This window comes from Glossina fuscipes, unplaced genomic scaffold (genome assembly GCF_014805625.2).
Source record: "Glossina fuscipes isolate IAEA_lab_2018 unplaced genomic scaffold, Yale_Gfus_2 112, whole genome shotgun sequence".
NCBI classification, from domain to species: Eukaryota; Metazoa; Arthropoda; class Insecta; order Diptera; family Glossinidae; genus Glossina; species Glossina fuscipes.
Genome location: NW_023998455.1, coordinates 8,879,474 through 8,896,206, shown reverse-complemented (window position 1 = coordinate 8,896,206; position 16,733 = coordinate 8,879,474). Strand labels below are relative to the sequence as shown.

Below are 16,733 nucleotides of genomic sequence, written 5' to 3'. Positions count from 1 at the left end.
AAAGGTGTTGCACAACTTAACTAGTAGATAACGACTTTTCACTTAAAAATGAAAAATAAAAATTAAATGAGAAGAAGAAGAAGAAGCGAAATTCATATCATGACTCATCTCTACAATGTTATCCAACTTAATAATTCAAAAAAAGCCGTACATTAATTAATTTCTTTTCCTTCTTTTATGGAAAATCTGCAGCTGCGTAAACGTGCAGAAATAATAAATGAGATGCTTATATAGAAAATATAATATTGGATGTGCCGAAGAGAAATGTTGATCGGTTACATGTTGTAATGTTATTTAATGTTACTAATTAATTGATTTGGTTCCATTTATTTTTAATTTTAGAAACTGGTTTGTGAGAACAGTGTGATTTTTGCCGTCGAAATTATGACATGACTTTAAAATTTTGTCGAAATTAGAAAATGAATGCCTATTAACTGTACAAAAATGTCAGGATAAATTATGAATCATTTTTAAGAGTTGGTTTGGGCAATTTGCAGTTTTTAATATGGCCTTAAACAGTAGAGAAGCAAACCGGCGCGACGTAAGACATGAAGAAATATAGGTTTGATCATCAATATCTTGTTGTGTATGTTTACACTTGCAATCTTCTGTCAATCAATGGATAAAGAATTTTGGTAGTACTGTTAAATTCATGAATAATATAGTTAATCTGGTAGTTAAAGACACTCTTAAGATCCAATATTACACCTAAATACTTGACTTCACTCTTCCAAGGAACATCATTAGCCACAGCCCTCAACTCCACAAATAAAATAGTATTAACTAAAGACATTAAGAAAACTCGTACGTTGTCAGTAGCTGCAAGGTCCGAATACCGTCAACACTATATTTTTTGAACTGCTTGTCCTTTAACCGTAAATAATAAATAAAAATAAATCGTGAATTGCAATTTCTTCCTTTTCCATACCCGCTCTCACTGCCACCGTAAAAAGTTATATGATAAATTTAATTAACTTGGTTTCGGTATTAACTTACTATTACTCAATTAAAATTTTTTTAAAATTTATTCTATAAAAATAATTCTTGCTGTTTTTCTGCTATTAAATAAACCGCTAGGCAACTGTTAAGTTTACTTTTACACTCGCTTTTCCCCTTTTCCCAAAATAGCTTTTCGACATGGAGACAGACAGAAAGAGGGGGAAGCTTGGTACATCATCTTGAACAAGTTCCATCTGGTAACACTTATTGACGGTATTACTCGCTTTTGATTGGTGAGTCAAATTTTGTTTACCTTTAACTTTCGCCTTCCACTATATAATAATGCTTTAATGTGATATGATAATGTGATATGAAATAATACAAAAATAACGATAATGTAATATAATAATGATTTGATTTTCATTAGACATAAACGGGCGCATGTGTTGTGCACGTTTTATCAATACATTCACTTTTAGAAAGGGTGTTAAACTATATCGCTGTGAAATATTTGCGTTTTATAAGCATTACTTTCTGTCTTTAGATGCGTATCTTTTATAGGTGTTAAGTTATAGTGTATTCTTTTGTATTGCACGTGTTTTCATAGACGAGGTACATTAATTTTGTGATTTAAGACTTAAATGGTTTTAGAAAACATTCGCTTTCATTTATTTATTAATAGTTTTATGGCCTTCTGGGAGTGATGGTGATCGGAACACACCCACAACCACTTAAATGCTTGATCTACGATCGCTAATTAAGAATAGATATGTAAAGTTTGGACGCTCGTAGCTGGTCATATGCCTTTAAATGTTTCAAAGAGGGAATCTACTACTTTACATTCATCCATCAGCTCCGGTCGACTAACTGACACATCTACAAGACTTGAAAATAACATTTTTTATAATTTTTTTAGGGGTGAATCGGTATTAAAGATTTGTCGCAAGATGAAGTGTTGGTCGGCCGTTTTCCTATTATTCGCATTCCTTTTAAAGGCACATTTCATTATTGTTTTGTTCTCTTCTCATTTATCGTGATCACATCGATAAGTTGTGTATTTTTCAGTAGGTCTTGCTTTGGAAATTAATTCCAAATGCTTATCACTTTCCTATAAAATGTCTAGATCGCTGATGAAAATGGCCAACGTAAGCTTTGAAGTAATTGTCATTTTTGAAATATCTTTTTCCCAACAATCTCAGCCATTGTGGAAGCTAAGACTGGAATAATATCAATAAACTGATTACTTATATGCAGTGTCTAGCCTCTCGCTTAGGAAGTGCGGATGAGAACTGCTAACCCATATCAAACGAATATTCCTTTGACTTTTAGATTGCATATGTCCTTCAAGTGGAGTTAAAGTGACTATCAGCGTTAAAGGAAACATCCGCCTCTACGATAAAATGCTGAACCCATTGTAGTACATGGAGTTTGTGAAGTCCCTCAAGACTGCTATTCAGTGCTGAGTAAAAAGATTGCCTGTAGCTTTGTTTTAATTTGATTATTTCCACATAATAAAAATATGTATACATATATATGTTTATTAGGCACGCATTATAAAATCTGCAATTGTATCTGAACACATTTACTTTGTTGCTTATGTATGTATATATAATCAATTTATTTTTTGTACAATTACCCTCCTAAGATGTATAACGTTGTAAAAAAATCTTATCATGTAATGTGTTTGTAAGTAGGTATAAAAATAATTCATTTCAGGAGCACAAATATTGATTTTAATTACAATAAAATAATCTTAATTAACGATTAAGTTCTACCTTTTGTTTTTCTATAGATGACAAAATTATCACTGATCTTAATTAAACTAATGATTACATTTTGATTTGATCACGCTCGAGCAATTTTGAATTTTTTGATTAATTGAATGTACTACGGTGCGTAACTACAAGTGAGTATTTACAGTACTTAGTTTAGCGATTCTATGGATTGTTGCAATGCATCCGCTGAGGACTCTGCAAAAATAACAAAGAAGTAGAACAAAGAAAAAAAAGTCATAAAAGAGACTGTTCCATTCTTCAAATAAATAAAAGTTATTATGAATTTTAAACACTTACAACATAGAACGTACAAGACGAGTAAATAAATGTACATATTTATGCGATTAGCTACGAAATATTCAAAAGTATACATTTGTTTGAGCACAAGCAAATACCCTACAGCATGTATATTTAACTTATTAAATGAATGAGCAAAAATAGCGGAAGCGGGGAGAGAAAGAGCTCCAAAATACATTGGGCTTAAGCAAAGCTTTTGTATATTTTGTGACAAGCACTACTTTGCTTACAATTTTGTAATCATAATAACATAAATAAATATATATATATATACATAGACTTTTGAAAAAAGAAACAAAAAATTGCAAGTTAAAGTAATATTTACGTATATAGTACATAGGTAGTTTAGGTGAAATAATAAGCTTAAAGCGAAGCTTAAAGGAAACTTGTATTAAATAACATAAGCATATTTTTTAGAAAAATTTGCAAAATAAATCACAACCACAAACCACGAAATAATGGTAGTATGTTTAAAACAGTTAAAAAACAATATGCTCCGGAAGCAAACATATAAAAATAATTAAGCATAAGGTAGATAGAGATCTATTAGTGAGTTAATCGATATCATTTTCATGCCCATCACCGAAGGACGAAAGTTACATTCATTTTGTCAAGACGTTTGCAGCGCCCCGATGGCAGCATCAATCACCCCACAAACCATACATATACTCTTGATCCGCATCAAATTCTAAATAGATTTGGGCATGACCGTTTGCCCGTTTGTGCGTCTGTTCTTCTGTGTAATGTCTGTTATACACACTCTCCTGGCCGCAACAATGATGCTATCGGCTTTCAATTTGGCAGAAAGATTGGAAGTTGTTGGAAGCAACTTGGTATTGGAAATGGACCAAACCTGTCGTGGGACACGGACACATCACTACGTAAACTGACAACGCGTCTGTCTTCCAAAATGAATAAAAAATTACATTTTTGATCGTTACCCGTAAACTATAGCAATTAAATGTACAACATTTTGAACGCATATTCTATGGGCGATGCCAAACCGCGTTAACTCGATACTAAAATTTAATTATTTTACTTTTTGCATCATTTTTAGAATAACGGCGATGGGTATAAAATATTCGGTTGTGACCGAATATAATTTTCTTACTTGTTACATTTGAGATGAGACTTTGATGAATTCAGATTTTATGAAATTTCAGATTGAAATCGGATAGATTTCAGGGATAGATGGACTAAAGAAATATATATTAAAGAACAGTTACGTTTTTGCGACTCAATTTAGCACAAAAAAAACTAAAGGCATAGCGAGAGATGACTTAAGAAGGGTTTGATTACTCCTTACAGTACGATGATGTTATTTTTCTCGGTTATTCAACTACAAAAAATTCCTTTGCCACTAGCGATGCCTTCTTCTTTTTTTCATTCAGTTATTGATTAGGTGCAATTATGTACATATAAAGAATTTGTTAAATAATTAGCTCATATTATTAATAGACGCAATACATGTATTGGCGTTGTGATGCAAAAGATCTGCAAGATGCATTTACATTTCGTTCTTCAACATTAACTATTAACGTTGACAAGCAACTGTCGGACATTAGAGCTGTATGCGAATTTACAGAAGTGTTAGTGTTCTCTACTACTGCAAGCACAAGCGATAAATTGATTATGATTAGCGTAAAAGGAATGAAAATTTTTTAAGCTAAATTTGAAAGGGAATCAATACCTGTGTCAGCTAAATGTGCCCTGCCATTTATCAAGGCTGTCGGTCTGTCCGGAATTGCATAAGCTTCGGCAGTGAACTTGGAATGTCCGTTCATAAGAGGCAGCTTTTGTGTGCATTCTGAAAGGAAACAAAATCAAACAATGTCTTGAATACTTCAAGTACGTTCTCCATAATCGCTAATGGAAAATTTTAATGGGTTTAGCTATCGCCCCTACCACGACGAATGTTGAATATGGTAAATCCTTGTAAAAATTAAAACCCTTTCAGATTTTCCTTTTGCTGGAAAGCACAGCCAGTCAGATATGTCCTTAAGCTTCACCACAAAGAGCGAAAGTTACGTTAATTATTAATATAAAAAATATTAGAAATGCAAATATTCTTTGTATATTAACACAATCTTTCTCTATTTCGTGCGTGTCATTGCATTTTGGAACTTAATCTGGTACCCAACAATAGTGCAGGTACACTAAAAGGACTAAATCTTGCTAATATTTCCTTTCGTTTCCTAGTAATGAGTATCAAACAATTTAGCGTAGGGCAAACGCAAACTTTTCCTTGCGTGACATTATAAACGCTTGTTAGAAAATGTTATCTTAAGAAAATTTTGAAATGCGGAAAGCATTTTGTTTTGGGGGCTTACTGTTGAGAAGAGGGCTTGACTTGCACCAATTTAACCTTTGTTCAGTGCTTACAAGACTGAAGAATTTTGAATATGGTTGCTATCAACGGATATTGAAATATTGGTATAATAAAACCAGATTAAGCCCAGCTCTTCATGGAAAGTACTCACGTAAGCTCACCAAAAATTCTGATAGCGAATTGACAAGCTTCATAGTTTTCTTCAGAAGATTAATTAAAACATGCCTTGTAAATATTGAAAAATCTTGTTATTATTACCTGGTGTACCGTTTAAAGTTTTACTATCAGTAGATGGTGTTGTCGGCCTTTCGTCTTTAACAAATCGTATGAGGAGCATTACAGCTGAACCTATTATTGGTGGAATACCGGCCATTATTAGAGGCATTGTGTACGAGCCCGTTCTATCGAAGATTTTTCCAGCAACGGGTGGTCCAACCGTTAGAGGAACGGAACTTAAACCCAGCAAGAAACCAATAGCTTGTGTTGCCCCAGATGGCCCGCATATTTCGTAAGCAATCGGTCCCAACAATGAAATGAAGCAGCCATCAAATAAGCCCATTACCAAAGTAAACACAATTAATAAAACGTAAGAGCTCGTAAGTGGCAACAGTAAAGTAATAAGGCCAATGCAAACTAAAGATAATTGCTGCAAATAAATTCTATTGACTCCTCGCATATCGGCAATTGCTCCAAACATTAAACGGCCCATACCGGATGTAATGCCAATGCACATTACGGGTAGATTTTCGCTTCTTCCTGGAAACGCTGTTTGCACAAATTTCATCATATGCACGTAAGGTACAAAGTAACCAAACAAAGCTATCGGTACGCACATAGCCCATATCACGTACTTCTTACATTTCCAAATTTGTACGTTAACAATAGATCGAAAAAACATATTAGTTTTCGACCGGCCTGGTTTCTTCTTTGGTGGTTCTGGTGGTGGATGCAACGGTTTGTAGACAAAGGAACACATTATTATGAAGGTCGAAATTAAGCTCATCATTCTTAGTGTCGCTTCGAGTCCATAACCTTTAAGCATATAGTCCATGCCAGGCGGTAATATAACCGTAAAAACACTTGACCCCGCCGTCACAAAGCCACTTACTTTGCCTAGATAGCGTTTAAAATAGTGTCCTAATATCGCTAATGTCGGTGTATAGGCCAAGGCGGCACCCAAGCCAAACATAATTCCATATGTTAAATATAGCGCAACAATATTTTGGGTAAGAAATGATGACATTAATAGGCCGCCAGCTGACAAAACGCCACCAATGAACGTAGTGAGACGTAGACCGATTTTATCAGTCAAACAACCCGCAACCGGTGATAGAAGAAACGTTGTGCCAATTGTTAATGACCCAACAAGTGCTGCAACAATAAAAAAAACAGTAAAGAACTTACGCAAGTTACAAAAAGTTAAAAGTTCGAAAAAAATGAATCCCTCTGTCAAGACAGTAAAAATTAGGTACTTAAATAAAATTCCGTAATGAAGGAGTTGCCTTCAGAAGCAATTGCTTCAAACAGAAGAGCAAGATCAATTCACTTCACGGAAATTTATATTATGGGTTGGCCATTCGTTCGTAGCTTTCTTTTTTTATCAGTTCAAGCTTTCCCTACATAGCATTGAAAAAAATAAAAGCAAATTCGATAACTCTTTGGCTCTGCCGTTTGTATATACATACAAAATCAAGCATTTTGTTTTTCACTTGTGGTTATCGTGTTTCCTTTAACCCTATCCGGACCGCGTGTTTTTGTAACGAATCATACCACGACGCGTCTCACAGGCTCACAGGCTCACAGGCTCACAAAACACCGTTTTTGAGCTATGAAGAAATGCAAAAATTTGAAGACTAAAGCTTCTTTCTTGCAGTCAGCAGAATCTTAGCAATAGACGAATCTTAACAGAGACATTACAGTTCTGCGTAGGCTTTGGTTCAGTTCATTGCTCTTCAACACATTTCTGTTCCAAATTTTGGATCAATTGGTTGCATTCTGTTCAAGATAATACGGGGTTCTTTTCTGACTACGGGCCTGCGAGGCACACTGTGGTAAAATGGTGCCCCCCCTCCATGCGCTCAATGATTTATGCTGTTTTTCCAGCGCAATACACACGAAATTAATTAAATGAATCGTAATTGATGGGCATTGGGAATAAGCTATCATTTCTCGCTTTCAATTATTTCATTTACTTGTTTAGATTACGCGGCTTTATTCTATAATAGCAGCAGTGTATGCAGAGTTATATGTGAGCAGTTAGGAACAAAACAAAAGTCGTTGTAATAATCAACAAAAACGTATCACAGTATTGATATCAATTTGTGCCATTACTCTAAATTAGTCGTCGATGCAAATATAATAATAAAAAATAAATTATTCTCGTCGTCAACCAAATAGTTCTTTGTTCACTCTGAAAGTGTCGGCCAGTCGACTTGCACCACATTTGCAATCCATTTTTATACTAATTTCTGCGCTAAATTTTGAATCAATAGCTAAAACTTATTAACAACGATATTTCGAAACATTTATTATCATAACATTTTTCCAAATTCTTAGCAACTATAGGTGTGTTGGTGAAGGAATCTGGTGGATTTTCAAATCCAATCTGCATATTTATATCAAGTAGATATGTAAACGTTTTACAAGATGTAGTAGATATGGCTGTCTGAAGTGCTAAATAAACATTGCGTACCATGTATGTAAGTGCAGCAAGAGCAATAACAAACCTAATGCACTTCCATTCTGCAGTAGTGGATGTAAAAGTAATAAAGAAATTTTCGAGCGATCCAAATAGTAAATCATCAGTTTTTGCTTAGCGATAATTAAATATGTATTTACGTTTTTACATATATATATATATATACACACACAGGCACGCCTATAAAAATATATAAAAATTCAATATTCTAAACGGCAATCAAAGAGATAAGGAAGCAAAAAACATTGTCTTCTAAGCTCAGCTTGCAGCCTAGTAATGCAACACAAAGGATGAACAACGCATATAGAATAAGAAACACACAGTAATCGGAACTTTGTTAATCTTACTGATGTCTACCTTTTCACTTTTCTAGTGTTTATTGATAACAAACCGAATGCTTACCTTGGGAAAAACGTTACATACTCACATCCTCGATATACTTTCGTTAATTGTCGTCATGTTTTTTAAATCTCGGACAACAAATGCTCGCAACTTACTTTAATATTAACCTACTTATTTAATGTCAACTTGTTTACGTAAATACCAAAAATTCCCAAGCCCAATGGCAAGTTTCACGGATTCCCTAAACAAATTTTTCACGCTGAAACTCAAAATCTATAAGCCTTGACAATGTAACGCATATTTGCAAAAAAAGATTGCTCTCGTTTTCAAGGTACAGACATAAATGTGTTTGCGCTGTTTAATTGGACTGCTGCCAATAGCGCCGCAGTGCCGCAGTGCCGGAATACCGCATGCAAAGTGCACTTAGCGAACTGCTAATATGCTACACTCTGGTATAAATAGAAACAACATGGCTATATATATATATGTGGTGTTAGTAATTTAAGATCGATTTGTTTGCGAATTTTAAATGCGGTATCTTTAATAAATTTTGGTAAGATTTTGCTCAACGTGGGGGTCTCCCACAAAAAATTATAGACCGAAGAAGACCGTAGCCCTCCGCCCCTCTGTCTCCACCTGCATTTCTACGCAGGCGCACTTTAACGCGTGCAGTGGGCAGTGCTTGTTGGATAACAAGTGAAATCGTTCTGACCACCTGACCTTTTGAAAATCTTAATAAAATATATTATACCGTTACATAAAAGTGTCTCTGCTTGACTGAATGACTAAAAATATTACTTTCCGTTACAGAAAATCGGTTTTGTGTTTTTTGAAGAAGTCGTGACAGCTAATTCCTTAAATCATGTAAATCTAGAAATTGGAATACAAGGAAACAAAAAATTGGACCTTCGCTTTGAGCCGAATCCTCAATATCTATGCCCTCAAACCAATTCGCTACTTTTGAAGAATTTAACTGAATATGTAAGAATTGGAAATTTTTTGGCTAATTATAGACTGACAAATATTTTTGCAATCTTTTTGATCGACGCATACTACGAGGTGTAAGCTACAGGGAGCAATATATTAACACTATCCCTTCCCAACCTTCTTTTTGGCCCTTTAGACGTCTAACTTTTCAATTTGACTTGTCAAACTAATGCCAAGCTGCCAACGAAGAATAAATGAATAAGTGAATTATACGATTCAATAACAGGCTTAAATAATTGGAAAGCTTTGTTCGAAAAGCGTATGAAATAATTACACATGCACAGAGTTTCTATTGGACATTGGAACAGGGGATTGCCAAAACAGAAAATAAAGCAGCGGATAAGCAGGCCGACAAAGCCATACCGGTTCAGAGTCTTAAGCTCACCACGAAGATATAGACAATGACGGCTTTCTGTTTTTTTTTTTTAACTGAGACCAATGCAAAAGTTACGACAAAGCAAGTGCACCCCTTGTCCTGGGATCCCCAATTTCTTTTTCATACACAACAACATCGAAGGATGGCGATATATTGGACTTGATCCTACCTTTGCAACAGCTACAAAAAGGTATCAGAAAGCCGATAAAGCATAAATGTAGTTGATTATAATCTATCCGTACGGCTCTCTGTTTACCTTTTTCTGCTTTCTTTCTCTCTATCTCTCTCCCTCTCTCTCTCTCTCTCTCTGTTACTAAGGTGCTTGCAATCGCGAAGATCCAACAGGGAAAGTTATAACTTGGCGTATATGCTAACAATAACACGAAGACATGGTGACGATCGAGCAACTGCCACTCATACATTGAGTAAAATACTTAATATTCATACTAATAATTATAATGTACTGATTTCAAGAGGTGGATATCAAAGACTCGCTATGAAACGAATATAACTTCCTTCTTTGTCTTATACGAGAAGCGCCATCAAGCTCTTTTATTTATATATAGTTTCTCTTCTAATTTCAATGTCTAAATCTATTAATGACATTTTTTGCACAAAACTTACGTAGTCGAAAATACTTCAAAGCTATTACATTAAAAAACAAAAAGGAAAAAATTTTGGTATTCTGATGATTTCAGTTATAATATATCTTATATCTTATAAAACACATACGAAAGTATTAATAATTATTCCATATATCAATTTACATTTTTCTTACATTTTTTTTTTAGTTTTAATACATGTAGATTGTAATCAACCAATAGTTGAAAAAATTATAGATTAATATTTAGTCTAATATTGAAAAAATCACATATCTACTAATACGGTAAAAAGGGAGTTTGCAAAAATAAATATATAAAAGTGGATTAGCTTGAGATAGTTACCCGACGTACCCACATATCAAAAGAGAACAAGTAACATAAGCAAGAAAATCGTGTTCGGTCATGACCGAATTCTTTATACCCATGGGCGACTAAACAAATGAAAAGAACTAAAATGTCATATTCTTTGAATTTGGATGGGCGGGGCTGATTTTTTCTGCTTTCTGTTTAATAAAAGTGGAAATTTAGATAGGGTGCATGCTGCACTTTATGAGTAACAAGCAGAACATCTAGACGTGACGTGAGGGATTTTGGTAATTGTGATTTCGATTAACTTTTTAGACAATAAATGACACGGACATATATTTGAAAGAAAATGCGGAGAATTGTAGTAGACACAAGTAAGGGACCCAAAGTTGCATACGTTAGCGGAAACGCGGCATTCAAGAAAGCAAATCGATTAAGCGGAGCAATATGGTCAATTCAAGGATAGTCTGCGCGCGGTATTTAATAAATGTATCTTTCATTTCTGTAAACAATATTAGCCGCTTCTAACACATATTGATTGATAAACGTAATAAAGGAATTTTACCTATCATTATTTATTAAATCGATAATAGCGCGTTTTCCATGGACAGCTACCTATCTTGTGATTATCTCATTGATACCAGAGAGAAGAATATTTTGAAACCGTGGTTTATATTTTAAACAAACTTCTGCAGTTAGAGCAAAGGAGTAAACAGTAGAAGAACAGATATAATGTTAGGGGAAACAGTGTTCAGAGATGTTTGTCAGCAGACCGTGTTCGGCCAAGACTAATTAGATAGCACCGCACTAGCACGCGTTTGCAAGGTGACATTTGAGTTTACATTTTTCATTTGTTTATAAAACGTCATGCAATCACAAAGCGTCTGACAAACATCATGTGATGCTAAATTATTGTACAGTGTCAAGTTTCTGTTAAGATTTTATCAAGTTGCGGAACTTGTAGAATAAATGAATTGACAGTTGAAGCACTTGCAAGTCTTCGCATTTGCTTTAACTGGGTCAGCAGTTTGTTCAAACCATAATACAAATTTCTATTAGAAGTCGTCTCTTGGTCTTCAATCAACTGTAAACTTAGTAACGTAATGGTAGTAACGAAACGAATTCGATATTTACGTACATCGCTAAATATTTTCAATCTATCAGTTATCTAAAGTCAAAAGCGCGTTTTCCTTTTTTTATTTTTTCAAACCAATGTTGCAATCGCATCTCTTGCAACGCAAGAAGAATCAAGTTGGCTAACATACGCCTTACTCCGAATACAAAAATTCCGTAATCTTCTAAGGGGAAGATGCAAAAGCCTGTTTGAGTCGTTCAAACTTACCTGCTACATATAACTCAGTTATAAGTTCACATATAAAATCAAGACCTTGTTTATGGTGAGTAAACTCGATTGTAACTTTATTACATTACTCGTCAGCAGTTTTACGTTTGGAATATTTTTCAATCTGCGATAAGAAAGTGTAAACTCTCCACTCTCTCTCGTTACAGCTAGTCCACCATCCTCATCTACCGAATTCAATCGATCAAGTAAATATTGTTAAACATTAGAAAGTCTTAGCCGTAAAAGTGGAGCGATAAAATTACAAACAGCGGAAAATGATTGCATCCACTATATATATTTCAATGTTGCAAATAGCATAATAAAATTAGTATATCTCAACCCTCTATTGCTGGGTCATAACTATAACATACACATGTACATACATACGTACTTCGACAAATAGAAGAATAGCAGACCGTAATAGGAGAAGAACAAATTTATATGAACTACTGACTACCTTTGTAACTAGCAGCCGTGATATATCTTACACATGTTTACACACGTATGACGTAACTATTTTTTAAAATGAAACTCAATACAATTGTGTTGTCATATCTACGTAAGTTAACAAACATTTAAGTGAACATGTATCTGTCAGTCTACATAAAATCACTGACGGACGGAGTTGAACGTTAATTTAGCTAATGTTAGAGCAAAGAATACTGAATTAAGAAATGATTCGACGGTTATGAAGCTATTCTAGGCTCTAGCCGAACGAAATATTCCGCATGTTCACATCATGTGCGTTCATAATAAATTTGCTTACATTAAAGGAAAAAATTCAATGAATTTCGAACGCTATGCTCTACTGTGTCTAAACCGGCCATAAAAACAACTATAAAACTTACTGTCATTGCCAAGGGAAATGTAATCGATGTGAAGGTTGCTTTCACGTTAGACATATTTCCCTTTTGATTGCGGCGAAACACATTGTCAACAGTGCGAGCACTAAAGTCGTAAAAGCCGCCATTTATGTCGTTTATTAGGTATAAAAGAATATTTATAAAAGAATATTTATTCGTCGTGAGGCGGACGACGACTTCAAAGAAGTGTTGCTAGATGTTTTGTTGATTGAGCAGGCAGTAAAAGAAGATCCACACGTACAATTACAACCAACTTATTTACCGTTACTCACCTTTGAATTCCGTAAGGATGGTGACGACATAAACCGTTTATATTAACCCGTCAGGTTTTAATGCTAGCAAAATCTTTGTCTTCCCTATATTTATTTGCTCCGAAAATTATGTGAACTGACGGATTGTTCGTCAACTCCTTACACCACATAATGCCTTTTGATACACATAACCATTAGCCGTTTGCGTGATGAAAACTAAAATGCGAAGAAGAATAGTAAATGGGGACACGGAACCGTCCTACAGTGTTAGAAGAAATTGTCATTCGATTCTGAAATACTACATACTTTATATTAATTTTTCTATAGCGTGAAACGAAAATAAGTCCCCTTTCAAATTTGTTTATTTTAGGGATTTGCATTTATAACCGTTAAGAATAATGAAAGAAACAAGGATATGGAAAGTGAGATTCCGGGCATCCGCTATATTACCCATTGCCTATCGTCAATTGCAACGTTACTTTTTCCATGGACCGTAACATAACCTTTGCATGTTTGTATTAAATTTCTTAATTGACAAAAACAATTTAACATCAATTCTACAATCATCTTAAATTCATCAACTCTTTCGATGTTGGAGGCTTAAAATACTTGATTCAAGATCCGCTTAAGTCACATTTGGAGATTTGCCTCCCATTGCCTATGCTTACGCGACAAGGTGAACCAATCCTCTTTATGTATGAATATTTATTCAAAAAACCGACATAAGCAACGGTTTATGCCGTGTTATTCACATACAGCAATTTTTACATATCCTATTGAGTTACATTTGAAATTAAAGAACTAACTAAATTTTCCAATCGGTATGACAAACTTTCTATCTGGTATGTCAATTCCCTCCCTACTGTAGAAGTTGACGTTTATTAGTCTTGAATGATTCGTAAATGACAATTATTTAATTCCGCTTGTGTGTTCGCATATGTATGTTTGTAAATATGCATGATTCTTATGAAAAGTCGCTAGTTCTTTGTACTTTAATTGAACCTTTTAAAAAGTTCGCACGATAATATGCAGACATAGATACATGTAGACATTTGCATGCGTCCAGCGTTAAAATCTCTATTTGATTTAAATAAATAAATAGTCTTATTGCATTGTATGGGTAAAAGTGCTTAACGTATTTACGAATTATTGCCTTTTTCCCAATACTTGCATTTTAAAAACGTGATCTAGGACTTCCGAAGGATGAACTCTCTCTCGAAAATTTCAAATTTTCAAATTACTTTGATCTGTCCTGCTACTACAAATTTCCAGAAAGTGAAGGAAAATGTATATACATACCTGCTTTACTGGACGCTTCGGTGTCACCTTGTTCAGCCAAACGGTCGGTTAACAATGAATGAATGACGCCATAAGTATTAATAATGCCAAATATTACACCATTGCATATGAATGCGCTAACCATAACTGACCATGCTCGTACACCCCCATCCGGTGGCTCCTTGTCAAAGGTGTTCCGACGGGGGGGCGTTTCAATGTGCACTTCTATAAACGACTCTAATGCTTTCTCTTTTCCGTTAACCGCGTGACCCAAATTATCGCTTATGCAGATGGACTTTTTACTATCAAGCAGAAATTTTTCCGTTTCATGGGATACGTGGCCATTACTTTCGATTTTTTCACTTAATGATCTATTTAAGGTCATTTTCGCTTTATGATCTATTACGGGGATTGAAAAATAACTTGAAAACACAGCAAAAATTTTTTAAATGCGTATAATTTTTGATATTTATATTCTACACCCGGAAAAAAAATCATTTGCCATCCATTATGCACCGCAACGCACATCTGAATTTAAAGTCCAAATAGTTTGACAACAGTATTGTCCTTAAATACACATCACATTTTACAAAAATATACAAAAACCACAAAGGTTTTGTCCGGAGCTGACGAAAATATACACAATTTCTCGATTTTTCAAACTTTTAAACTGTTTTATTAAGTGCTATGCCCAGACTGCGGATATCGGCACCATATGCAGAAAGAAACTTAATACTCAACTGCGTACTGCATGACGATCATTGATGGCGCCCTAAATCTTGTGAATTGAATGGCACAATTAACATTAATGGTTGGTATAAAAACCAATAATAACACCATCATTACAGACCATTCCATTAAAAAATAACTAAAATAAAAGTTTTAAAGAGCGTCGAATTTGACCTTCCCGTTGCGTGTAATCTGGTTTATTTTTAGAAACTTGAATAAATATTATTTATAAATATATGCAAGATATACGCTGCACCACGAAACCGAAGTCATATTTAACTCACTGAAACAAATATAAGAAAGATGATGTTACTAATGAAATTTCTGCAACTTTCTTTTAAATGTTAACAAATACATGAAGTAATTCCCCTTGTTTCTAGCGCAGGGAAAACTTACGATTTCTGTAAGGAATTTCTGTAAACAATTTTAAGATATATAAAGTTATCGTACAACTTTTTCAGTTCCTAAGATGAGTATACTGCTAAACGGGGATGACCTGATAGTAAAGGAGATGAATCAGGTCACGAGATTCAGGGAAAGTCAATAAATTTGAAATCCTCATATATTTTTTTACCTAACAGTTGGTCCCTTTGCCTCAACATTTTCTAACATCTTACTGTTTTATTTAATTGCAGGTCTTTTGCCAAATGGAGTCGACCTTGTTAGACGGCTAACCTAAATTTCGAGTTTATTAAAAGAGAGAGTCTTTACAGTTAATTTACAGTTAATTTAATATATCAAAAAATTGTAATGTTTAATATTTTCCAAATATTTCTATCCGCACAATTTTGGCGGGGGTCAAAACATGTCGGTGTACCAAATACGACAGACAGATGGAAAAGCTTAGATCAATTCAGAAAGTGCCTCAGAAAATGATTACGAATCGGTCGGTAAAAAGCAGGTACATTTAACTCAAGTCCTTCTTGGTGTGGTAATTATAATGCTGCGATGTGGTTTGTTGAGCCCAAGTGGTTTCTACCGCTACCGCTAAAACATTATCCAGTATTTTTAAGCATACATAGAATTTTGCTTCCTGGGCTTATCTCCTTAATTTCTGCCTTGCAAATGAAGTGAAAAAACGATATAACTTGTAATTGGTCCTAAACATTTATTTTGGTTTTCGAAACGTGTCACTTAATTTAAGATGTACACAACATATTTTTTGCCGGGAATTGTGATAATGAATGTGTCCATAAATCATTTATATCACTTTCTAAAAACTTTCGGGCACGTGGTTGTTACTTGCGACTATCCTTAAGAATTAATAAAAGCTGTTAAATAGTTTCTCACGAAGTGTCCAATTTCTATACTATAAGCAATTTTGCTAAAAATAGTTATTCTCCGCACACACGGAACAATCGAATTTTTAAATAATAATAAAGTTTGCAAAATTTATTACACTCACGACTTTCGTTTTATTTTAAATGAAGAAACAATTATGAAGGCAATATTATAATTTTAATTAGGCTTTATAACGTTTTATTTCGTATATTTCAATTTTAAGATTTTTCTCAATATTTCACATTATTCCGCACAAGCTCTGACGATAAAGAATTTACCCATTTTTATGAAACAAAATAACTGAAAAAAATCTAGAAATTGTTTAGATTTATATTAAT

General features: G+C 34.2%; 1 protein-coding gene across 2 annotated transcripts; it reads right to left on the bottom strand.

The window, feature by feature from the left end:
* Positions 1–2,544: 2,544 nt before the first annotated feature.
* Positions 2,545–15,319, bottom strand: LOC119639158 (monocarboxylate transporter 10). 2 transcript variants are annotated; one of them, XM_038036402.1, is made up of 4 exons: positions 14,407–15,218; positions 5,599–6,711; positions 4,702–4,818; positions 2,545–2,909 (listed from the first exon to the last, which is right to left on the bottom strand). In XM_038036402.1, exons 1-4 carry the CDS (start codon positions 14,768–14,770, stop codon positions 2,863–2,865), a joined length of 1,641 nt encoding a protein of 546 aa, XP_037892330.1. In that variant the 5' UTR covers positions 14,771–15,218; the 3' UTR covers positions 2,545–2,862. The 2 variants fall into 2 exon arrangements, with proteins under 2 accessions (XP_037892330.1, XP_037892329.1); XM_038036401.1 differs by lacking the exon at positions 2,545–2,909 and adding an exon at positions 4,102–4,617 and having other exon boundaries at positions 14,407–15,319.
* Between the last annotated feature and the right edge of the window lie 1,414 nt (positions 15,320–16,733).